The sequence below is a fragment of the Mytilus galloprovincialis genome, chromosome 2 (genome assembly GCF_965363235.1).
Source record: "Mytilus galloprovincialis chromosome 2, xbMytGall1.hap1.1, whole genome shotgun sequence".
NCBI lineage: Eukaryota > Metazoa > Mollusca > Bivalvia > Mytilida > Mytilidae > Mytilus > Mytilus galloprovincialis.
This window is the reverse complement of record NC_134839.1, coordinates 112,182,868-112,210,298: the sequence shown is the minus strand read 5'-3', so window position 1 is coordinate 112,210,298 and position 27,431 is coordinate 112,182,868. Positions and strand designations below refer to the sequence as shown.

Sequence of the window (27,431 nt, the reverse complement as noted above, 5' to 3'; positions counted from 1 at the left end):
CAGGAAAGTTCCGTTTGTAAAGATTTGTGTAGAAATGAAAATGTGAACACCTTACAGCTAAAAAATAAACAACTTTAAACAACTGTGATGTACTACAGGGACTGAGAATGTGTATAAAATATTACAAATGTTACACTTAATGTACAGGGAAAATATGTTCCTTATAAAATTTGTCTGAAAATTAGACTCAGTTGACATACAATTTAGGAAATGATTTGTGGATTGTAATTTGATTGGTCATCAATTTTGCCATTTACAGTTTTTCTCAAAGTATTTTTAGGTTAAAGGAAATGTTTAAAAAATATTAATAGGTATAAATCAAATAAAATTTCTGATGACAATTTAAAAAAAAATAATCCAGATTATCAGAAGGCCTCAACATTTAGTGCATTTTGTTCCTGTCATATTTTTTTTAAAAGATGTTAGATGTTAATTTGAATTTTGAGTCGTCATATTATCATTTTAGCCTTTGTAGCCATGTCGATTTGTAGACAGAAGATCAGACAATACAAAAACAGAATGTGGAATATTTATTTTTCCAAACATATAACAAAAATATTAACAATAACAAGCACATATTAGGTCTGTATTACATGCTAGAAAACCTCTGTTTTAATAACATTGTCTTCAGACATCTTTATAACAAACAAATATCATTACAACCCTGTGTAAACGAGATATACACTTTAGGGATTCTATCGTACTGAAGATTTACCAGGCATTAGTTCACTGTTGTTTTTAAACAAGTCTATAATATAGCACTATTGATATTCTGCAGAGTATTTTTAACAATGGATTTCTTGGATGCACTAAAATATAAATTGATCTCAATGTTTTCCTCTCTTCTTCTTCTTTTTAGTTCCTGGTTTGTAATCTGAAGAAAAAAACTTACTTTATAAATACAAAATGAAACATACAGAAATTTCTAATTTATCATTACTTACAAAGAATATGCTTTCTATCTACTAAGGGATCATGATATAATGATTGCTTTGATTTTGGGAGTCCATGGGTCATTATTGAGTCAAAAGGTAAGAAATCATTATTTTTTTTCACAATTACTACCGGTAATTACATTAAGATAATCGACATGACCAATAACCCGTCTAGACCAGCGCCACTGCAAGCAGTCAATTGAGGTAACATACTGAAGCTTAACTGATAAGATTTCCCAAAATATGTTAAATTGGAATATCCACAGGTTATAAGTAACAGTTAACTTCAACAATATATTTATGTTGCAAAATAACTGAATTTTAGTAGGGTCAACAAGCACTTACATATTCCGGTATCGCTTGATAGTAAAGAGTATCAAATACTCCTTCTTAAAATAAAGCTGATTTTCTTGAGAATATCTCTCAGAGAATTGATATAGACAACTCAATTTATGCATTATCCAGTACATTTCCTAAGTCACAATGCAGGGGGAGGGTTCCGGAGTTGAATTGCTTAGCTTAGGTTATCAAGTCACAGTGAGAGCAGATTGTAATGTACAGTGTTAGGACTGGGGAAGTTTATTTATATTGTGTTGGCTAACTTAGCCTAGAATATAGTTAGTAAATATAAACAACCAATATAATTTATACCGTATATCTATTCTTGCAAAAACAATAGTACAAAAAATAATATGTGACTTGCAGTAAGTACCTTTTGGTTCAAATGTAGCTGGTATTCTTCCTTTCTTGTGAAACCTTGTTTGTATGAAGTTAGTATCTATAGGTATCCATGGTATTTGGTGACTATCTTTTTCACCTCCCAATAATCCAAAGTGGTTCATATGAAGGTCATAGGTACTGGTACCCCTATAAACAAAGATAACATGAATTAATCCCAATAATCGGAAGTGGTTCATATGAAGGTCATAGGTACTGGTACCCCTATAAACAAAGATAACATGAATCAATGGTCATAATTTCCTTTATATTCAAAGAGTCTAAAAAAGCAATAACTAAATAAAAATAATGCATTTCTTTCTTTTTTTGTTATTTTTATCTGTTGTTTGGACATAACTGTTGATTTTCTCTCATGCTTAACTTTCTGATTCCTATTAAAAGCTTTAAAGATAATATGTGACTGATCAACAGTTATGTCATCCAATGAGTGTGCTAACAATATGGATGTGGAGACCAATGGACAAATAGTATATGTACCCTGCTCCATGTTGCTGCAGAGGACAAAAAGGAGAAAGCTAAAAATGTAGCAAATCTTACTTCTAGGTATAACCTACCTTTTATGATTGTCTGTTGCATTTTTGATCTGACATTCAGATGAACCAGGGGTATGATGTAACAGGTACTGCCCAGGTGAACATCTGTAAAAAAATTATATGAAGGCGATACACAGTTAAGCAGTTTTGTGCTGGATTTAAAACCTGTAGTGCATGGTTCAAAACTAAATTACTTCAAGTTCTCTTTTATACACCATTGAAAATGAACAAGGGAGATAATTCAGTTCTTTCTATCTGATTTAGAGAAGATTTTTTTACGTGAATTTCTGATTTGTTGTTTCAGTCACATGTGGGCAAACACAATTTTTACATAATCTTGAAGATTAATATAATTATTATTTTTCTCTATTTGCAAAATTTGCCAAAATATATTGATCGTCAGTAGATGATTCCCACTAAGTATATTTTACATTTGGCTAGTGGTTTTAAAGAAGGAGATGACAGTATTATTTACCACAGGGTTTGAATGGAAATTAATTCCACCAAAGCTACCATGTTTGCCACCTAACAAAGATTAAAAAGGGTTTGCTTGTTGAGGATTACCCAATTAACAATCTCGTAAAGTCGTAAAGTAAAAAACGTCTTGCTTTGTAGTCTCAGGGAAGAGTAAAAAGTTTCTCTTTCTTTACATTAATGTAAACCATGCTATTTCAGACAATGAATAATACTTACTGATGAAGTCTATGGAACACATTGGCTAACATCTGAAATCCATTGGCGGGACTGAAAAAAATGATGAAGAAATTCTTAACAATTTTAAAATTAAAACACATGTAACTGTCATTTCTTCCTTATTAAACTCAAGGTGACTTGGAGGTTATCAGCTGAGGTGCACTGGTATTCAAATGTTAAACAATTCTGTTATTCTGTTCGTACCTACCACAGAGAAGCCAACCAGTTGAAAAATTATTAACTCTGGAGTCAAAAGTCAGTAATATGAAAATAGTCTATTACACTTGAGATAAAATATAATCAGATAATAAACAGATATTTTTTGAAAGTCAATTACTTTTAAGGTAACTTACTTAAAACCATGAGAAATTGTTGACATTTTACTTAATTCTTCTTCCTTCATAGAGACAATATCTGATTGCAAAGGATTGACTCTGGCTGAAATAGAATAGTTCAGATTAATTTAGTTTCACTCCAAACAATATGTGTTAATCTACATACTGTAAATTCAGGAACTATTGCAGGGTTTTTATTCATGGAAATAAGGCAAGTGGATGAGGAAAAAATGTAAGTGGATGAGGAAATAAGGCAGGTGGATGAGGAAATAATGCAAGTGGATGAGGAAATAATGCAAGTGGATGAGGAAATTAGGCAGGTGGATGAGGAAATAAGGCAGGTGGATTAGGAAATAAGGCAAGTGGATGAGGAAATAAGGCAGGTGGATGAGGAAATAAGGCAAGTGGATGAGGAAATAAGGCAAGTGGATGAGGAAATAAGGCAAGTGGATGAGGAAATAATGTAAGTGGATGAGGAAATAAGGCAAGTGGATGAGGAAATAATGTAAGTGGATGAGGAAATAATGCAAGTGGATGAGGAAATAAAGCAAGTTGATGAGTATTGAAATAATAAGTGATTTTACTTTGAATTTGATGATTATATCTATATGCACATTTTCTTGAAATCGTGATAAATAAATTTGCATTTTCTTCCACTTTTTGATGAAAGCCATAATAACTGCATGCAATAATTTCTGAATTTACAGTATAATTGATTGAATTAATCAAACATTCTAATAACATGTGCTCCAAATGCTTTGAATACACACGTCACCTATGGTAAAATATGAATATATTGTATGCCAGCTAATTTGCAGCATCATAATTTATTTGGGCTGTTCAAATCAATATTCCCATGTTATATGCATTTTATGAATGATATACTCAAGGTCAATCATTGTAAATATGATACCACTGAACAAAGATGTAATATTAGCATTCTACATGAAAATGCACCAATGTGAAAGTGAAAGTCATAATGCAATGGAAACATTAATAAACTATGATAAAAAGAATTGTGTCGTACTGGAATAAAAATCATTCATGGGAGCTTGAACAAAGAATATCAATATAAATTCAAGTCTAATGAATTATTTCTTAATTTAAGAGAAAATAAAATATTTTGTCCTCTTATCACAATTTAGGGTGAGTAGAAATGTATACCTCTGAAAATTTTACAGTTCGTTCTGACATACCTCTGATTATTTTACAGTTGGGTCTGACATAAGCCGACGCCCAATCTTTGGATACCTCGCCAACAGTCAGCTGTTCTACACCATAATTAGACTGGTACTCCATCTTAGGGGATACATGGATAAAAGATACCTGAAAATATATACATTGTACATGTTCTTCATCTTTATATGAAATCAACCTTTTGTCAATAATCTAAAACCATGTGTTGTAAAAAAATTAAGGTCAAAATATGATGGCGACTATGTGTAATTAAACTCATTTCATGTCTTTTTACAATATCAGAAACTGAAACTGTTTTAATTAGTTGAACACCACTTAAGGGCTATTTAGAGACAGATCTTAGGTTATTCAGAGACAGTTTAGCTAAATACTTGAAAGAATTAATACATACATCTATTAATTCATGTCTTTCAGTTTGAAATATGGAATTATCAACAATAAAGGGAGATACATGTATCTGTTTTGACAGGGATTTTTTCTTTATGGAATATATATATACATCCTTGTAAAAATCTTTCAAAGAATTGTTCTTTTATTTTTAAGTGATGTCACACCTTGTTTTTTTTTTCATTGTTTGTTGGTTTTTGGTGATGGTATTGAGTGTTTAAATGATCTATTCTTATTTTTCAGAGTGTAGTCCTGAAATACAAAGTGAATATTCCATCATTTTAGCTGTCAAACTGGCAAACATTCATTATTACAGACGAGGGTGTGACTGTCCTGACTTGTTAATATAGTGAAACCTCCATCATTTTAGCTGTCAAACTGGCAAACATCCATTATTACAGACGAGGTTTATAGTGTGACTGTACTGACTTGTCAACATAGTCAACCCTGTACTCTAATATCAGTAGTTCAAACTTCTAACCTTCTGCTGTGTATCTTTATATACTCCATGGTAACCAGACCTGATCATAACATTGTATGCCCCTAGTGACCATAGATGATAAGTCACATTATGTCTAGCAGGAAATTTGAACTGGGAGAAGTACTCTTGTTGAGCTTGGTCTGCAAAAGAAAAAAAAAGGAATTCCCAAATGAATTAAAAAAGTATAAGCTTGACGAAAATCTGCCATCTTGTCATAAAAGGTTAAATTTAACGCAATTTTTCATAAGCAGGAAGGATGAATACAGATAGAAAAGCTGATGCGGCAAAGAAAATCAGACTTCATAAACACATGGACCAACAAAGCGCTAAACTTTAAGGGAAATAGTTCTGTGTATGGCAGTGTATTGAAGGGAATTCAAAAATTCCTGACTACCGTACTGAGATTTTTTTGCTTATACATGTACACTAGGGACTGCAACCATAATTTGTTGTTTTACATATGTATTTTTTTTATTTTCTCTACTAAGAATAATTTGATAAACAGTGATATAAACTAACCTCTGTGATGTTTTGGGTTAATCAACAGTCTTTCTTGTGCCTGCAGAATATTCTCTAAAGGATTAATAGACTTCTGTTGTCCTTTCTGGACTGTTATTTTCTGTAATGTATTAGCTATCTTTACGTGGGTATCCACTTTTTGTGGCTGGGTCTTCTCAACAATGGCTGGTTCTATAAATAAATAACAATCAGTAATTTATTCAGATATGTAGACCAATCAAAACCATAATGCTACTGCTTGTTTAACTGATTAACAATTTTACAAGTTTGCAATCAGTTTGTAGAAATTATTTTGGAAATTTTGCACTGTTAAATATTTGTACTTTGCATTTCATTTTGATGTTTATTTATATGATGGATTTTGCCATTTTGACAGCATATTTATAGCCTATCCATTTTGACAGCATATTTATAGCCTATCCATTTTGATAGCATATTTATAGCCTATCATGGTAAGATATCGGTTGGAATTTTTTATTTTTAATATTTAATGTATGATTTTGTTTTTTTTTTACTCTAATCTTTACTCTAGTACTGTTAGATAAAATTGAGAATGGAAATGGGGAATGTGCCAAAGAGACAACAACCTGACCATAGAAAAAAACAACTGCAGAAGGTCATCAACAGGTCTTCAATGTAGCGAGAAATTCCCGCACCCGGAGGCGTCCTTCAGCTGGCCCCTAAACAAATATATACTAGTTCAGTGATAATGAACGCCATACTAATTTCCAAATTGTACACAAGAAACTAAGATTAAAATAATACAAGACTAACAAAGGCCAGAGGCTCCTGACTTGGGACAGGCGCAAAAATGTGGCGGGGTTAAACATGTTTGTGAGATCTCAACCCCTCCCCCTATACCTCTAGCCAATGTAGAAAAGTAAACGCATAACAATACTCACATTAAAATTCAGTCCAAGAGAAGTCTGAGTCTGATGTCAGAAGATGTAACCAAAGAAAATAAACACAATGACAATAATACATAAATAACAACAGACTACTAGCAGTTAACTGACATGCCAGCTCCAGACTTCAATTAAACTGACTGAAAGATTATGATTTCATCATATGAACATCAGGCACAATCCTTCCCGTTAGGGGTTTAGTATCATACCATCATAACATATATGAGAAAAACATAACCCGTGTCATGCCAACAACTGGTTTTTGAATAAATGTGTTTAGTTCCGATGCAAAGACCCTATAAGTGAATCAATATTAACGCCAAAATATGCAATCTTTAATGACCTGACAACAGTATCGTAACTATATCCCTTCTTAATAAGTCTATTCAAAGGTTTTGTTAGTTTTTGAGGTGAATACTGACACCTTTGTGCTTTATAAAGAATATTTCCATAAAAAATTGGATGTGAAATACCTGAACGTATAAGAAGTCTGCAACTTGAGCTATATTTACGAATGATGTCCTTATACCGATGATAAAATTTAGTAAATGTTTTGACTAGTTTGTGATATCGAAAACCCTGGTGTAATAATTTTTCAGTAATACATAAATTTCTCTCGTTAAAATCTAAAACATTGTTACATACACGAGCGAATCGTACAAGTTGAGATATATAAACACCGTAAGATGGTGACAAGGGAACGTCACCATCTAAAAATGGATAATTAACGATAGGAAATGAAAAATCATCTCTTTTATCATAAATTTTAGTATTCAGCTTTCCGTTAGTGATATAGATATCAAGATCGAGGAAAGGACAGTGGTCATTGTTAGAATTAGCTTTATTTAAAGTAAGTTCAGCAGGATAAATTTCTTTAATATACATACTGAAGTCGTCCTTATTGAGAGCCAAAATATCATCCAAATATCTAAAAGTATTATTAAATTTGTTTATCAGATGTTGTTTCGATGGGTCTTTGCTTGTATTTGTCTTAAATTGTAACTCATAGCAATACAAAAACAGGTCCGAAATAAGTGGTGCACAGTTAGTCCCCATTGGAATTCTGATTATCTGACGATATACGGAATTCCCAAAGCGAACAAAAATGTTATTAGTAAAAATTCAAGGGCATATATAGTATCAAAGCATGTCCAATTGACATAGTTTTTTTGTTTATTGCTACTAAAAAATGACCTAAAAGAGTTTGAACATATATATTCACATTCTGACTTTTTAAATGCCCATTTAAATACCTGTTTTCTTTTACTTTTAATATTCTTATCTTTTTTCTAACATCAATCAATACCTGTTTCTTTTGACTTTCCTTTTTCTAAGTTGTCTTTTTTATGATTTATATTGATGTCATCTACTGTAGTTTGACCTTTTTCTTCATTTACATCTACAACATCTGTCGTGTTTGACTCAATAGTGTTAGTATTTTCCTGATTAGCCACTGATTTTGTCACAGTAAGATTTGCAATGTCTTCCTGATTAGCCACTGATTTTGTCACAGTAAGATTTGTAATGTCTTCCTGATTAGCCACTGATTTTGTCACTGTCAGATTTGTAATGTCTTCCTGATTAGCCACTGATTTTGTCACTGTGAGATTTGTAATATCTTCCTCATTTGGTATTTGAGTGGTCTCCCCTTTATCTACTTTCATTTCAGAATCCTGCTTCTCACTCTTAGACAAATCTGTACTTTGAGTGTCCTCTGTGAAAAGTCAGTACATAATAATTAGCAGTGTATAACATAACTTTCGGCACAAGACATGCTAGTTATACACACATGTCCATAAAATGGAGATCCTACAAATAATATTGAAGATCTATACTGTGGATTCATTATTATGGGTAAACCACAATCTTTAGTGGCTAGTTGTCTCATTGGCAATCATCTCCTAATTTTATAGTGGTCTATTATATTAATTATCATTCCTTAAAAAAGTTCATTACATGTTAAATAATAAATACCTTGGACAGATTTTCTTTTTTGAGGACGTCCTCTCTTCCGTTTTAATGGTTCATTTTTCTCTGGAAACAAAGACAACAAATTATTATTAATCCAGAAGTACATAGTTGCAGTTTGACATTAAACATGTTTGGTTTTATCAAAAATTGTTTATAAACTTAAGTATAATTTCATTTTTTATAAAATGACATGGTATAGACAATAGTCAAAGGTCTAATGTTGTCCACTAGATGTTTTTTTGCTATAGGGTTTTCTTCTTTTTTTGGAATGCAATCTCACTTTGTATTTCATGTTTTGAGACATCAGACTTAAGGATGTATTCTTCTGATGTTTCAGTCTCGTTGAAATCTTGTTCTGGAATTATTTCCAAAACATATGATACAAGTGGAAAATATCAATGAATTTTAAAAATATTTTAATCAAACATAACTCTGTGAAAAAATTGTTTATTTACAGTGAATAGTTTGTGAGTAATCGAGTTTTCAAATTTTACAACCAATCAAGTCAGTCTTTATAACCAAAATTTTGAGAAAATGGGTGAGGGGTACAAATCAAAGAGCAGAATGCTCTGAGGAATACGATTGCCATAGTTTTCATTGACACATGTACAAGTATAGCAGTTCTGCCAACTTTTCATTAAGCAAATGCGTGAGATTTGGCCAAAATTGAAAAGATAAAATAGGGAAAAAAATAGATCCAAGGATACTGCCGCAAAAAAGCATGAACATGCGTGAGTCTCACGCATTTTTGGCAGCCCTGGTACAGCTGGATTGTATTATTTTCAAAACTAATTCAACTGCATATGCAAAATGTAATAATCTGAATAGTCACTCAAATTTAAAAAATAGCCAATCTCGGATACAAGTGTATGAGCAATGTACCGTTATTATTTTATTTTTGTACTATCAGTTCCAAGTTTACTTTCCACAGCAGTCACTGAGAGTGAGAGAAGGTATTTCACTTCGTATCTTATCACCGTTAATTCTAGGAGGAACCCACAGCCACTTGTCTCAGACAAAAAAATCTTATATACCTTAACATAACACAAGGTACTTAACTTGCATTTTAGTAAAATGTCAGGCGGTGATGAAAATCTGTTATATGTCACTTTCTAGCCTGTCAACTACACCAAAACTTGTTATATCGTAAATCTAAATTGATTTATCTTTACAATGGTGTATAACATGCCTAAATTTGTTGTCGGAATCATCCATAGCAATCCTACCCAAGTATGTCAATCGTAATAATTTTTGCCAACCGCTGAAGAATTGGCAATAAACACGTCACGTCTCCTTATATAACTCGGTTTCCGATTGGTTAATTTTATGGGAAAGTCTAAATGATTCTCGGAGTTATCTGATCTTGTTTTATTTTCATACGTAAAGTCAAAAGAGAGTCTGAATGACATTGACGTCATGGGAAAATTTGTATATAAAAAAGGAAACTCGTAACTTATTAGACATACCACTAATAACACGTGTTAGGGTTTTCTTCACGGTATCTTATGCAATTTTACTAACTGGGAGATAAGTTCTATTCAGACAAACAAAAACATTTTTTTCTGAAACAGTTTTTATAATTAATCATTTACTGCGAGACGTTTATTGCCAAATTTTCAGCGGTTGGGAAAATTATTACGACTCACATACTTGGGTAGGATAGCTACGGATGATTCCGACAACAAATATTGGCATGGTGTACACCATTGTAAAGATAAATCAATTTAGATTTACGATATAACAAGTTTTAGTGGGATTGACAGCCTAGAAAGCGACATATAACGGAATTTCGTTACCGTCCGACATTTTTCTAAATTGCAAGTTAAGTACCTTGTGTTATATTAAGGTAAATGAGATTTTTTTTCGGAGACAAGTGCTTGTGGAGGAACCCCATTTCTAACTCTTTAAATATTAATTTCCTTTGGGTCCGTGGGCATGACTCCTTTCCGTACACACTCCTCTGTTTAAATTGAGATCGTTCTTAATATAATACGACGTTTATCGACATCTAACGAGTTAATTTTTCTTGACGAGTCGTAATGTATTTCGACTTTCCATTTTGACGGAAAATACTTCCGGAAGGGAGACAACTCGAAACGATAATATGGAAGACTCCATTTCGTCTGAAGGGGTGTTATAGGTAAACACTACATTTATCTTAATTTAAATGATGCATATGATTTAAAATTATGCAACAACAATAACCCTCAATAGCAGACAGACATAGAAAGAATCCAATGAGTTTCAAATTAATCTATGAAGCAGGGAAACCAGAGCAACCACTCAATCTGATACCCCTTAATATCAAGAAAACTATACGCATGCGCATTAATATATAAACAAACCCGCGACTTGCGATTTGGACAAGAACGTTTATTAAATGATATGATGAATGGTTCTCCATTTCTTTATGAGAGTACAGTATCAAATATCAGTTTCATAATGGTAAAATATGGAAAAACTCAACTTCAGTTCTTATATGACAGAAATAGAATTAACGGAATTCAGAGAACTCTCACATTTATCAAAACTGGGGAATTCCCTCTGACGTGTTTCTAAATTTATAAAAACACTAAATATAAATCTTGCTTAATTCTGATTTTCCATGTTGTTAAAAACACCCATATAGGTCAAGGGAAATATCAAACATAAAGATTGTGAGAAGAACATTACAGGAAAGTTATTTATGTTCAATCCCGTTTTGCTTGTTTTTACCTTTTCAAGCAAGACAATCATAAGAATCTGAGATGTTGCTGAATGTTTAGAATAAAACGGTTGACGTGAGGGAATACAGCCCTGAGTCAACGGTAAAAGTCTACAGATTGCTTGAAAGCAATCCTATCCCAAAAATGATTTTATAAGAATCATGTACATCCCATAAAACTTTTGTCTTTTGAAATTTCTTAAATATGAATTTTTTCAATCATTCATAACGAAAAAGACGAAATAATATGCATTTTGTTCTAAAATCTGAGAAAAATCACAAATTTACAAAATTGACAGCATGGTTAATTTGACACAAAAAAAAGCATCAAAATATGATAAAACTGTTTTATATTTACATCTACTTATAGTTTTTTTAAGTTAAATTTATTCAGATTGGTCCACTTCATCTTTCTTGAAAGTATGAAATAAAGTTTAATTGTGGAACTGTGATTTTTTTTACAATAATAGCCCCTAAAAAGGTAACCAGATGCTCCGCAGGGCGCAGCTTTATACGACCGCAGAGGTTGAACCCTGAACGGTTGGGGCAAGTATGGACACAACATTCAAGCTGGATTCAGCTCTAAATTTGGATTGTGATTAAATAGTCGACACAGCATAGGTTTCTGACACAGAATGAATGTGGTCTAATGAACTTAAAAAAAAATGTTTGCCTTTGAGCAATTCACTATGCTGTTGAATATTAATCCTCTCAAAAAAATGTTTGAAGAAATTTTCTTTTTATTTATGAAATCTGAAATGAAAAAAATTGACCCTCCAATTTTTTTTTTCACATCCCCCTTTCCCTTATTTCAAAACTGATCTCAATTCAAATTTCTAATGAAGTTTGCAACAATAACTACTCATTTAAATACATCATAAAATATTAAAATGTAAAAAAAGTGCTTGTTATCACTGAATGGTAAAGATTGTTTTAATCTATCAGTTGGTAGTAAAAGTGAATATACATTGTATATTGTATAAAACAATGATTTAAGTTGATTCAACTACTATTCTGGACGAAGAAAGATAACTCCAATTGAAATCCAATTGGAATTTCTTGCTATTGCACAATATTGTGCAATTAGATATTTCTTGCTATTGTGGAATACTGTGCAATTGAAAATATTTGCTATTGCACAATACTGTGCAATTGAAGATTTCTTGCTATTGCACAATACTGTGCAATTGAAGATTTCTTGCTATTGCTGAATACTGTGCAATTGAAAATTTCTTGCTATTGCACAATACTTAATATAATAATTTTGGATCCTGATTTGGACCAACTTGAAAACTGGGCCCATAATCAAAAATCTAAGTACATGTTTAGATTCAGCATATCACAGAGGCCCAATAATTCAATTTTTGTTAAAATCAAACTTAGTTTAATTTTGGACCCTTTGGACGTTAATGTAAACCAATTTTAAAACGGGACCAAAAATTAAGAATCTACATACACAGTTAGATTTGGCATATCAAAGAACCCCAATTATTCAATTTTTGATGAAATCAAACAAAGTTTAATTTTGGACCCCGATTTGGACCAACTTGAAAACTGGGCCAATAATAAAAAATCTAAGTACATTTTTAGATTCAGCATATCAAAGAACCCCAAGGATTCAATTTTTGTTAAAATCAAACTAAGTTTAATTTTGGACCCTTTGGACCTTAATGTAGACCAATTTGAAAACGGGACCAAAAATTAAGAATCTACATACACAGTTAGATTCGGCATATCAAAGAACCCCAATTATTCAATTTTTGATAAAATCAAACAAAGTTTAAATCTGGACCCTTTGGGCCCTTTATTCCTAAACTGTTGGGACCAAAACTCCCAAAATCAATACCAACCTTCCTTTTATGGTCATAAACCTTGTGTTTAAATTTCATAGATTTCTATTTACTTATACTAAAGTTATGGTGCGAAAACCAAAAAAATGCTTATTTGGGTCCCTTTTTGGCCCCTAATTCCTAAACTGTTGGGACCTAAACTCCCAAAATCGATACCAACCTTCCTTTTGTGGTCATAAACATTGTGTTTAAATTTCATTGATTTCTATTTACTTAAACTAAAGCTATTGTGCGAAAACCAAGAATAATGCTTATTTGGGCCCTTTTTTGGCCCCTAATTCCTAAACTGTTGGAACCAAAACTCCCAAAATCAATCCCAACCTTTCTTTTGTGGTCATAAACCTTATGTCAAAATTTCATAGATTTCTATTTACTTAAACTAAAGTTATAGTGCGAAAACCAAGAAAATGCTTATTTGGGCCCTTTTTGGCCCCTAATTCCTAAAATGTTGGGACTAAAACTCCGAAAATCAATCCCAACCTTCCTTTTGTGGTCATAAACCTTGTGTTAAAATTTCATAGATTTCTATTCACTTTTACTAAAGTTAGAGTGCGAAAACTAAAAGTATTCGGACGACGACGACGACGCAGACGACGACGCCAACGTGATAGCAATATACGACGAAAAATTTTTCAAATTTTGCGGTCGTATAAAAATTGATGAATAATGGGGAAATCATCAAAATTGGATATTTTCAAAGGGCCGTACCAAGAAAAAATATTTGGTTCCTCAGAGTTGTACATCCTTAATGTCTCCATTCTGAAAAGAAATGAGGCTAAACAACCAAACAGGTTTTAGAACAAAGAGTGAACATGATGAAATGTCTCCACTGCTTTAATGATCCTGATTACAATTTATGGTGAAAGTCTTTAAGATCAAGGTTTTTAAAATTCATATATATAATAATAAGGTCAAGGTCAGTTTCAGAGAAATGGAGCTAGCCATTATAATGCAAATTTAACCAATGAACCACGAAAATGAGGATAAGTTAAGATAAACCTAACCACATAGACATATGGTGGACAGCTGTTTTATTGGCAATCATACCACATCCCCCTTTTTTATTTGTTCACTTTACTATCATGGCATACACCACGCTTTTTACACTTTTCTTTACCTGTAATATCTGTTTGCTTGTCTGTACTAGTTTCTTGTGATGTAGATTTTGACCTAGTAATCATAAAAATATATAATACTAAAAGACTTAATTAGTACTCAGTATTCATGGTAATCAAAAGCAAATAAACATAATACAAAATGCAACATGTAATATATAATATGCCATAGTTATGCTAATCCTGATATGTATGTCTATTATGTAATTATGTAATGTATATATTTTCTGCAGAATATTGAAATATGCAAAAGAGTAGGGGCAATAAGGCTTTTGTTTGGCCAAAATTTGTGCAAATTAATCAGGAACTATAAATTTATGTTCTTAAATGTGCTCAAACCATACTGAAATACAAGGTGTTTAAAGAAGAAAACAAAATCCACATTTATGAGTTACCATGACAACAAATTTAATATATTTCAAACCATTCAATGTTTCCACACATGGTTGGAAAACTATAAATCAATCAAAATTTAACAACAAACATACCATGCATGCTTTGTCAAATACTCATTGTATTTCAACCAATCAAAAGTTAATTTACAGCCCCCTATGGAATTTTACTCTAAATTAATCCTTTATACTGACCTTAAATTTTTCTTGACTCTATCTAATATAGCTAGTTTACTAGATCTTTGTTCTTGGTCCTGGCTGTCCATGCTCCTTCTAGTTTGTCTTTTGGTTGGCATAGACTCTTCACAAAAATCAGATGGCTGATCATCATCAACAGATTTACATTTTTTAGGTGATGAAGGTTGTTTTTCTAAAGTCTTCTTATTTAAGATTGTCTCTTGTTTCCTTAATCCTACAGAAGACCTTGTTTTTCTACGAGTACAAGCCATTTCTGCTAGATTTTCACTTTCCCCCTCTACATTCATGCTACCTTCAGTTTTGACATCTATGCTCTTATTAGACTTATGTCTTTTCCTTTGTGATGGTTGGAGAACATTTTCTGTACTATTAGATCTGCTTAAAGGTCTTTTACCCGATTCAATCATTTCATTACTGGTTAAGGGACTTATTGTATCAGTGCTACATCTATCAGTCGTTGGATGCTGTTTTGATCCAATCTCTTCATCCGACTCAGAATCACTCTCAATAACTGCAGCTCGTAATCTAGTTTTCTGACCATCACAATTCTTACTTCTGTCTTTATTCTTTCTTAAGATTTTTGATCTAGGGGAGACAATCTCATCTGAAGATTCACTGTCATCTTTTGACAGAGCAGTATTTATTTGTAACATTTCATTATCGCTAGATTCAAGGTTATCTCTACCAGTGTTAGTATCAATAATTACAGTTTCAACATTATGACTGCCACCTATAAGTTCATGACTGCCACATGCAGTTTTAGACGTATCAGAATCTTGGTTCTCAACAGATAGATCAGCACAATTCACAGACTTAATTAAAACCTCTGTACATGGACTATCTGGTCCTGATTTATAAATACAGTCAGGTACTTCATCAGCTTGTGTTACACTACATGTGTGGAGATCTGATTTTAATACAGTTGTGTCATCTGAAAGTTGCACAGTTTTAATACCAAGAGCTGTGGAGTCTGGAATCTTGTTTAAGTTATTGTCTGACGTATTATATTCACTCAGGAGATCTGTAGATGATATATCTATTGACGGTTTACTTTCAGTGTTCCCTTCAGATATCTCCTCAACTTTCCTTCTTAATCCTATTTCATTAAGATTGGCTACTGGATAAAATAAATTAACTGGACGAGGATAAATATAGGAATTATCAGTTACAAACTCTTCCTCACTATCCCTCTGTAGGGGTATGATTTTACATGGCTTACTTTCAGGAGAACTAAATGTGCTATGATCTGGATTAGTAGGTGAGTTTCTGTCTGTCCTGTCAGGGGACATAACTCCTCTTGGATTTATATCATTCATGTCAATTGCTGTACGTAATCTCTTGCTGGGACTTGTAGGTGGACTGAAAGCACTACCAAATGAGCTTCGAAATAATACAGGACTAAGAGGTGTTTCTGGGACAGGACTAAGAGGTGTTTCTGGGACAGGACTAGCTGGTGTTTCCATAGCAACTGTTTGAATGTTATCGTTTTCAGGTTCATCAATGACAAGAGCATCTGACTCATCATCACTAGCAGAACTCATTTGTAAGTCACAAGGTTGTGATGAGATGTCTACTTTCAACTCTTGTCTAACACTATCATCAGATTCTTTACTTTTAGATTCAGAAGTATTGACTAATATTTCATTAATTTTGAGACTATCTGAAACTTCAACAGAATTAGAAACTGAGTCTTTATCATTTAAGTCACACGTGACATCAGGTATTAATGTATTAGTTCTGTCAACTTTTTTATCACACATGACATCAGGTATTAATTTATCAGTAATGTCAACTTCTTCATCATTTCCTATAACTTTGGGAGATTGAACATTTTCTGCCAGTTTTACGTTTTCTTTCTCACTCTTATCTTGGTCCATTGTTTTACAATCCACATCTGAAGATAAAAAAGTTTCTTGCACTGAATCTACTAATTCTGTATCCTTGCTTATATCCAATTCATTTGATTTCAAGGTTCCACTGTGCTCTGACCCTTGGCCTTTAGTGGCTTTACCAACAGTGAAACCATCTTTAGCTGAAAGTTTCTTTTCAGCAGCTAAATAGACTTCAACTGGTGAATTTTCTTTTACACTTTTAACATTCTTCTTTTCTCCCAGTTTCATGAATGTTTTGTTTGCTGACATATCCATCCCAAATGTTTCTAAATCTTCCATGGAAACTTCCATCGTTCCAAAAGGATCATCTCCCTCAACTTTGTCACAATCTTTGACTGTTTCTCCTCTTTTCACTTTGTTCATCTTCTTCTTCTGTTCATTTGTAGGTGATTTAATGGGAGACAATAGAGATGCAACATTTTCAGTGTCATGCACCGTCACTTCTGAATGATGCGACTGTTCTACAGAAGACTGTTTCCTTGGTAACTTTAAGGATTCTGGACTTGTAAAATCTGTTTCTATTTTCTGATTCATTGTAAAGATGTGACCTGTTTGATTAAGTCTCCCCATATGAGAACGCAAAGCATATTTATAGAACATTGTATTTTTGTCCCGCCCTGTGAGCTCCTTAGCAGGAAGTGGATTATCAATGTACACAACACGATGCATAAACTTCTTATCTCCATCTGAAAAAATAAAATGATTAATCATCTAAACTAAAAAAAAAAAAAGTTTAACAGATGTACTTTTTAATCTTTTTTTTTTTTTAAATATTAAAAAGGATGGACCACAGAGGTTTGTCTCAAGATACAGGTAGTGCGAAATTGAAAATGAGGTCTTACTCATTGTTGAAGGCCTTACAGTGATCTATAATTGTTAATTTCTGTGTCTTTGCTCTCCTGTGAAGAGTTGTCTTATTAACAATCATACCACATCTTCTTTTTTATATTTACAAATAAATTACATTCTTATCTCTAAATTTGTATGTTTTTCAATATAGATTAGGATTCATTGTTTTTTTCCATGTCCTAAAAGTAAGAATACATTATCATTTACTTACAAACATTTATTAAGGACAAAAACAAGCAGTTTATAAATATTTTTGAAATTTTGTTTTCCTTTATATTCTGGATACATTTCTGAGAGTTAATTATGCTTTAAGAGTTGAAGTCTGAAAATTGGACTGAAATGAAAAGCTATAACATCATTAAGTGTATTATGGCTGGAAGTGTTGAAGTTTCAAATGGCATCCAAAAACATACCTTGAAGCTGGTAATCCTTTACAGTAAATGGTATCTCCCACTCCCTGTTGTAGTTTGGAGCATGGTTATTTACAATACAAGCGATTGCACTGGCTGATATGGTGATGTGAACTTTGGATCTCTGAGATAAAACATCACAGTTCTGGTCCTTGCTACAAGGCTGCAAGTTAAATTTTCAGAATTTTGTAGACATTTTGTATTTTTTACATTCGATCAATTTTATGATATAGAATTGTCCATTATTTGTATATTTTACATAAATTGTGTTTTGATTTATTGCTTAAGAATAATTAATTGTACCTAAATTATTCAAAGCTTCAAATGATTTCAAAATTGATACACACAGGTATTCTAAAAGTATGCAGAATTGCTAATTTTACCTCATTGTTCCAAACATTGGAAGGTTTTATATTGTGATCACATGGACAATGTTTGGCTATAGAATCATAGTCTAGTGGTATCTTTGGTCTTTCTCCCACATTCATGTTTGGTACAACGAGCTTTGGTACTGTTCCCTGAAAGGTATATATACATAATCTAAAACATTGTATGGCCGCATCTTTTGTAGACAAATATTTGTTACTGTTCAAAATCAGTTATAAACCTGTTTGCCTTGTATATGCATATTTCAGAAAATACCACATCTATTAGCCTTTGCTTATTGTGGTTTTGCATTGTAAGTTTTATCCAAAACAATGATTGGCAAAATGAATGAGCTGAATTTCATCAACATATAATATGCACATTTACATATTGTGCACAACGACTGTGCAAAATTTTGGAAAAAGACAAATTTCAAAGTTTTTTTTCAAAAATTAATGTGGTGAAATTCACAAAAAATATCATTTACACAACAGCTGTGTAAAATTTACCTATATTTTTGGAGTTCTTGCGTATACACAAGTTTTGGATGGACAGACCCACTGACAGACAAAGTGAAAACAACAGAAACCCTAGAAATGTTTGTTTGGCCTTCCTAGTTTTAGCCATGGCATTCTTAGTTTTAATTTTTAACTTCTGAGTTTAAATGTCACTTTGGTATCGTTCGCCTCTTATCTGACCTTGACATGACTAATAGTAAATAATGTTACTTTGTTCTAAAAAAGACATGACAAATGGTGAATAAAATTTGTTTGGCCTTACCAGTTCTAACAATGACATGACAATTGGTGAATGATGTTTGTTTGGCCTTACCAGTTCTAACAATGGCATAAATATTGGTGAATTATGTTTGTTTGGCCTTACCAGTGACTAACAGTGATGAATGTTTGTTTGGCCTTCCCCGTGACTAACAGTGATGAATGTTTGTTTGGCCTTCCCCGTGACTAACAGTGATGAATGTTTGTTTGGCCTTACCAGTTCTAACAGTGACATAACACACAGTAAATTATATTTGTTTGGCCTTACCAGTTCTAACAATGACATGACACACATATAACAATATTTGTTTGGCCTTACCAGTTCTAGCAATGACATAACAAAGAGTAACTGACATGGAGGTCCAGCTGTAACCAGATTTAATTTGTCACAGACATTGTAGTACTGAGGGTACAACTGTACTCTCTTTTTCTTCATGGCCAATCTTTCCTGCAAAGACAAATAAATTATATCACATACTAAATATAAGATGAGTGCCATGATAGTACAGGCCAAAACAAAGTTATATGTTTCTTTCCTGCCTTCTGACAGAAAAAAAGGTGGGTAGTAAGTTAGGTATCCTAGTTTAACACCAACTATATAAGAATATGCTCTGGGGACATCAGTGTATAACTAAAAATGTCCATAAAATGTGTTAGTGTGGGGATGGAAATTTATTGCAAAATATATTTCTTTTTGCCTTATGCTTTTAACAATCAAAAGATCTGAGGCAAAAGACTTTTTCTTCCACTGTTATAAATATTTATTTCCAAAAAATAATAATGAAACTGCACATGTGTATTCCATTACATACATGTAAACAAAAATATGATATTTATTTTAGATGATTCAATTTAAAACTGATTATTCCAAAGGAATAGAAATTGACCTTACTAAATAATACAAGAACTTCTTCAATTGGCATATTAGTATCACAAATGTAACACTCTTCCTCTTTAGGTACAAATAAACACCTTGGGATATTTATCAGCATCAAGTACCAAATAAATACCTTGAAATATTGATCAGCTGCAGGTGTCAAATAAATACCTTGGGGTATTTATCAGCCTCAAGTAAAAAAATAAATACCTTGAAATATCTATCAGCTTCAGGTGCTAAATAATTATAATCTGATTTTGCGGTATGAGCCAGTTTTTCTAGATATTGCTGATATTCCTTTTGTTCTTCTATAACCCTTTCGTGCAGAGTCTGAAAATAAAATAACTGAATAAGAATTCTCTCCAAAGAAGCTAAAACTTTTAACAATGGAAATCTGAACATCTTTAAATAAAGCGTCACAATTTTGGATTAACTATTTCATGGATAAGTAACATAACAGCATCATATAACTGCTTTCAATGAAATCTTATGCATCCATAATAATTGTTAAAACTTTTAAGTTTAGTAGCAGGAACAGGATTTTTAGGACAAAGAGTTAAACAATGGGTCACAAGAAGTTATTTGTGGCAAAAATTTTGTTAACTTACATTAACTGGAAAATCTTTTCATATATGATGTATATATAATATAGATGGGTTGCATTAGGTGGTTAAATATCAACGTATAAAAATGCAGATAACATACAGTAGAATAAATTGCATTGTTGAGCTAACATAACAACATTTACCGTAAATTCTTTCATCTCCCGTTTTTCTTTCTCAGATGGTTTTTTTGGAGTGAATGTTATATATTTGTGATGTAAGTTTAGATAACGGCTCTGTTCTCTACTGTTTAGGTTAGATTTCTTGTTCTGATATCTGAATATTTGTGAATCTGACTTGTCACTCTTCCTGAAAATACATCAAAAACTTACATGGATAAAAGGCATGAAAAAACATATAAATGGTTGCCCATCAACCTTTATTTTCCCTTTTATTAATTTTTTTTAAAGAAAACCAAAAAATGAATTCTGAATTTTTATAAATACGAAATCAGCTACATTTTTTGTTTTAGTTCTAAGTAAAAAAGTATTGGTCATTCATTCTATAAATTAAGTAAATGTATTCACTTATTTTTTCCATTATTTTCAAATAAAACCATGGAGTTTGAAATAGCACTGTTTACCAATAATTATAGCTATATATAATATATAAATCATGACCACATTTACAATCAATTACTCATCTTTTCAGACAGCAGGCTTTATCAGCATTTTTTTTTTGTCATTTAAAACATTCTTTAAATAATTTCCAGTAAAGAAACTACTACTAACCTATCTCTGGATTTAATGTCCCATGGAAATTCTTCTGTTCTTTTCTGTTGCTCCTTACTACTCTCACTCTGTTGATGGTTTCCTGTCGTAGAACCTTGATCACTTTGATTTGATATAGTTTTAGGAATACCAAATTCCTCTATTTCATTGATATCCACAGTGTGTTCTGAGAGTTCCTTCTCTCTTGTATCATCAGACTTGTCTACACCAAACTCTTTTAAATGTTCAATACGAGGCTCTGTATTTTGTAACACTGTTTCATCTGTATGTTTCTGCTGAGTATCAGAATCTATAGGACTAGTATGTTGAAAATCGTTTTTCTGCAAAGTTTTCTTCTTTTCAGTGTCAGGTAATGCATTGTCTTTGACCTTCTGGTTTTTTGCTTTTGCTTTAGCCTTTTGTTTGTTCTGTTTTGGTGTAATTTTTTTTACAACACCAAATTCTTCAAAATCTTCTTCCACATCAAATATGAGTTCATCTTCTTCCTCACTTGCATCACTGAGTGTTTGAACTTTACACACTGATTCTTTATCTTCCTTATCCCAACTTTTTGTTTTTTTCTCATTCCCTTTTTTCTTTGATTTTTTAGATTTAGCATTCACAGCAAGATGAGAATCTTTTAGTGGAAATAACTCGTATCTGTTTCTGATCTTCTCTTCATATGTTTCTGGCTTAGAATATTTGTTGAATGCTTCTTGAGTGAAGAAGAAGTTATGTCCAGCATCAACAGGAACATTCCTAATATAATACAATATAACATGTGTGACTGTTATCAACAACTTTTTTTAATTTAAAATAACTACAAACAGACAACATTTAGGGGATGAATCATGATGCATTTACATGTAGCATACATAGGAGTGTAAAAATGTACAGAAAGAAAGTTGTTTTCCTTGACAATCAGAAAAAAATACTATCATGAAGTAGGGAAAAGAGGTTGTGGACATCTCAAAACTTTTGGATAAAGTTTATATATTTTATGATGAGTCTGAACTGCGTGTCAAATCAAGGACCAGTTTGAAACTGGACTTAGTGTAGAGTAGAAGTTAGTGGAAATTATTTTGTTTAATGGTGTGGGAATGTACATGTATCTGTTAAAAGATAAATATATATATATATATGTAGGACTCTAAAGTGCAATGGTAACGCAAAAGTGCGATGGTTTACGCTAAAGTACGATGGCGTCTCACGCTAAAGTGCGATGGTTGTTTGTTCGCTAAAGTACGATGGTGTGTCACGCTAAAGTGCGATGGTCCAAAGGGTAAGATTCGAAGTAATAAAACTTCGAGGTTAAAAAAGTCTTTTTGCAAAAGCTATTATGCTAAGCTTATTATAACATATGTGATAGGCTTTACAATTTACCGGTAGACTGAAGTGATTGTTTCTAAATTAACAAGTCCGACCAAGTAATAATTGCTATAAAGGTAATTTATGTTTTGCAAATATTATAAATCATGTAAAATAAATTTTTAACAATTCGGAGCGTATTGAATATTTGGATAATTGGTATAGAATGCCGTTCACACTAATGTTACAACCTCCCTTACATTTGTCACTGAAAATCAAAAATACAAAATTCGTTCATTGTCGGGATATGCAACATTTATTTGTTTAAGTTTTAATCTACATGCGAGAGAAATGCAATGTTCGCCGATCTTTTTCCTTTTTCGTAGCGAGTACAAATACATGTTTTATTTTCCTACAATGCACAGTACGAACTAATGTTTTAGCAGACAATTTATAGTTCACGCATGCAAACATGTATCTCTATTTTAGTTTACCGATGTTACTTTTCATTAAAATCTATGGCATTTTAACAGGGATTACAAAGTAAACTGCCACATAAACAATGATTCGAATGTATCCGTTCGCTTCAAATAGAAGCAGGATAAGTATGCGTATACTATTTGGTATCTATATAGTAAAATGGTCGACTGTAGGATACAAGTCCTTCTTCAAGCACTCGAAAAAATAAACATTGTGATTCAGCCGACAAAGAACGGTTAAATTAAATCAATTAATAGTAAGTCATGGACATTTGGTGTAAAAATTATTAATCAAATATTCCTCATCTATCTTCCGGCATGTTCATTTTTGGTATGTATTTAAACGACTGTTAACGTCATTATCGAACTACGTTTCTAACGTCTATATTTTCGCGGACCATCGGACTTCAGCGTATGGAAGCATCGCACTTTAGCGTAGACCATCGCACTTTAGCGTGACCATCATACTTTAGCGTCCCCATCGCACTTTATAGTCCTACATATATATATATACAGCAACAGAAGTAGATCTACATTGTATCTCAGTTAATATTTGTATCTGTCATTAATCATAACCTCCAATATAGGAATTAGAGGAATTTTAATTCAATCAATTACGGAAATAAAATCCCACAATACTGTACATTTTTGTATATTAATCTTTTAAATATGAAGTTTATAGTATTTTGACATTGTATCTGAGTGTGTTTATATTATCGCCTATTAATTAAGGTTCATCATAACAAACGAACAAATATGGTTGTATATACATGCCAAAAATTACTCTGAGTACAGACTTACCTGTGAAGTTGGAAAAGTTTTAATGCCTGGCATCCACTAGATATAAAAAAGTTAAATGCATTTTGTGTTTCAGAAAGACCAAATCTCTTTTGGATTTTGATGGGCATTTTTTTCCTTCATGCAAAAGGTGTGAATATCAACTAAGTTGTGGTATAACTATGAGATGCTCCCTCAGGTAAAAAAACCGGGTTGTATTGTTTTGATTGTCATTTATTGACATGGACAAGAGGTATCTTCACAACTATAGGTGAGTTAAAGAGTTTATCTGAGTCGGTGAGTGGACAGTATCAAAGTAATACAGGTGTTTGTTTATTTTTACACCTTCTGCAAAAAGGAAAAAAAATGCCCATCAAAAACAAAGAAATATTATATATTTCTTAAACACAAAATGCATTTAACTTTTATATATCTAGTGGATGCTAGGCATTAAAACTTTCCAAACAGCACAGGTAAGTCTGTACACAGCTTGGGGGGGCCACTTCAAACTTTTTTTGGTAGGGGTGAGCAGCTGAGACATCAAGTACCCCACCCTTTTCATATATTTTGTTAATCAAAAATATATACCTTGTCATATATTAATTAACAAAAAACAAACCTATAGATATATTTCAATATTTTCACCGCTCATCATCATGTTGTTAAGAAGCAAAATAGTCGCAATAAAATCACATTCTTTTCCAATAAATTCGTCATATCTTAAACAATTTTTTCTTATTGACCATTTTACATCTTTCATTATGAAGATATTTCAATTCTAAAATACAATACATATAAAAGACGTTTGGTCAGATCATAGATGGTATTACATCTATGGTCAGATAAATGTAATATCACCCCAGAGTGTAACACCTTCTCTATTTTAACATGTTTAAATATTAATTAAAAACTGATAAAAAGTTTCCTTGCCGTTCCCTGGTAAAGGGCGCTGTCACAATGGAATTTCTTTAAATAATTGTTATCATGCTTTATGCAGAGATGCAAACAGTTTTTTTTTCCTGTCAGACAATGGGGCCTACAGGGTACCAAGTTTTGCCAGACCCATATTTTCACTCAAAAATCAAATGAAATTATGCTATTGAACAAACGTTAATTTTGATTTTGTTGATATTATATTATTATTTTAAAATAACCTGTGATTCATAACAATTGTAGTTTATTGAATAATACATTACATAATATTGATCTGATTAAAAGTTATTCTTCACAAGAGTACTTGGAAACAAGATAGTCATTGGTAGTTTCATTCTGTTCAAATTCAAAATCTGACTCATAGTCAGAATCATTATCACTCCCAGATTCATTCGTCTCATTATCTACCTTCTCATTCTCTACCCTCTCATTCTCTACTTCTCTACCATCTCAATCTGTACCCTCTCATCCTCTACATTATCTACCCTCTCTTTCTCTACATGTACATATTCTTGAGATTATCGCTGGTACTGATACGTTTCCCGTGCGAAATACAAATTGTGGAAGTCATCACATTGTTGTTATAAAGTAACCATGATCTCCCCTCTTGCCATTTTGGGTTGAATGACCTTTCAGGTCGTTTCTCCTTTTCGTACAAAGACCGCTTTACAGCTTTATCAACTTGAATAGGTGACTTGTTTGGTCTTTTACCGGGTTTCGACCCACTTACAAATTTTATCAGCCATGACATATTTCCTGAACTTATCAACTATGCTTAATAGACCTCCTTCCTAGAGAGCGAATTTCTAAAACAAAAAACATGACGGAAATACGGAGAATTGTTCGGAGCGAGATGGACAAGGTACGAAAGACTATTACTGGGCGGAAATACTGGTTCCCGGAGTTAGAAAATGCGGGGGAACAGGACATTTACTTTTATTAAAGATGATCGCAATTTTATAAACAAAATACTCTGCCGGGGCCGACGGGGATTTCAGTTTTGGCGGACCCAAGCGGACTTAAATATTGCCGGCCATCAGGTCCTGCACAGCTACGAGTTTTGCCGGACCTGCATAAATTCTGCCCCTTAGGTCCGACGGGTCCGACGATTAGTTGCATCTCTGTTTATGTATACAAACCCTTGAATGATAATTAGGTGCAAATGTCAAAATAGTTGGATTTATTGCATCTATCACTGGCATCAGTGGAAATACCACATCAAATAAATAGAGTTTAATTGGTTTGACAAATAACTGATGCATTTACGACTGTGGTTTAACCGCATCAAGAATAAATGTGGACGTCTGATTAGTTTCAGATACTTATGATATAATCAAGCAAGTGATAATATCAACCTATTGATATATTTTATCTGAATTTCTCACCCTTCTGATATATCTTAGAGCATGAAAAAGTGACCTATTCTAGCGGCTCATCCCTACCACTAATTATATAGCAAGTGGCCCCCCGAGGTACACAGAGTAGTTTTTGAGGTGAAAATACAGCCATATTTGTCCATTTGTCATGATGAACGTTAACAGATTATAAATACTACACAGTTTTAACATACAGCATAGACTGTTGACATCTTTCATACCTTTCCTTATGTATGTACACAGTGTACATGTATCTATGAAATTATTTATGTAGTTATAGAAGCAGTCCTCAGTTTCTGATGAGTGCTGCCAGTCTTGTGAGAATTTTTATAGTCCAGGCAGAAGTCTGTAGTTTAAACTTTACATAACTAAAGAATAGGACCAATAGGACACAAGGACTGACAATAACATTAAATTCGTAATACATCTCATCATCTCAGTGTAAAAGGGCAAGAGAACAAATTTTAAAAAATAAATAAAAATAAAACATATATTATTTTGCTATTTTTTTTTCCTAAATTGTCTTGAAAAAAATACTGACAGGAAGAATTGTCTACTTCATTAAACTTACCATGAAATGGGACATTTACTCATTTCAACATAAAGGTTTCTGTTCGCTACACAAAATCAGAACTGACGTTTAAACTAAGGAAAATTCAACGTGCGTTCTGCATATCGGAAGTAAACAATGAAAGTTAATTTTAGAACCAAAGATGGATACGTATATTTTTCCGGAATTGAATCCCCATCTTTCCCTTTGTCCATCATGCTTGGAATAACATACAATTATATCTGAGACTACTATAACACTGTGTTATCTATAATTAACAGCAGAACAATGTATTGCATAGAATTGTACAAGAGCCATATCTCTTGCACGTAAAAGACACCCTTGTAGATTTCGAAAAAGAGTAAGTTAATACCGCTATAACAAGGCAGCACTCGCACCCGCAAAGTGGAAGGGGATTAATAAGTTAAAATAACTTGTTTCTAAATCCACTATATATATATATATATATATATATATATATATATATATATATATATATATATATATATATATATATATATATATATATATATATATATATATATATATATATATATATATATACAATATGTT

The 27,431-nt window shown here is 32.3% G+C and overlaps 1 protein-coding gene across 1 annotated transcript; it reads right to left on the bottom strand.

The window, feature by feature from the left end:
- Window positions 1-515: 515 nt before the first annotated feature.
- Window positions 516-27,003, bottom strand: LOC143065403 (uncharacterized). Its single transcript, XM_076238954.1, has 19 exons — window positions 26,880-27,003; window positions 21,457-22,194; window positions 20,872-21,034; window positions 20,334-20,453; window positions 19,566-19,694; window positions 18,488-18,622; window positions 18,108-18,267; window positions 14,951-17,531; window positions 14,366-14,418; window positions 8,698-8,757; window positions 8,030-8,437; window positions 5,819-5,989; window positions 5,300-5,439; window positions 4,431-4,560; window positions 3,253-3,337; window positions 2,900-2,950; window positions 2,228-2,311; window positions 1,648-1,802; window positions 516-874 (listed from the first exon to the last, which is right to left on the bottom strand). Exons 1-19 carry the CDS (start codon window positions 26,900-26,902, stop codon window positions 828-830), a joined length of 5,433 nt encoding a protein of 1,810 aa, XP_076095069.1. The 5' UTR covers window positions 26,903-27,003; the 3' UTR covers window positions 516-827.
- Window positions 27,004-27,431: the final 428 nt, after the last annotated feature.

Coding starts and splice junctions, on each gene's coding strand:
- LOC143065403 (XM_076238954.1), bottom strand. CDS start 26,902: ATGAGTAAATGTCCCATTTCATG. Junction 17,532..18,107: donor AAAGGATTACCAGCTTCAAG/GTATGTTTTTGG, acceptor TTATTTTTTCAG/ATGGAGATAAGAAGTTTATG. Junction 3,338..4,430: donor CAACTGTAAAATAATCAGAG/GTATGTCAGAAC, acceptor ATTCTATTTCAG/CCAGAGTCAATCCTTTGCAA.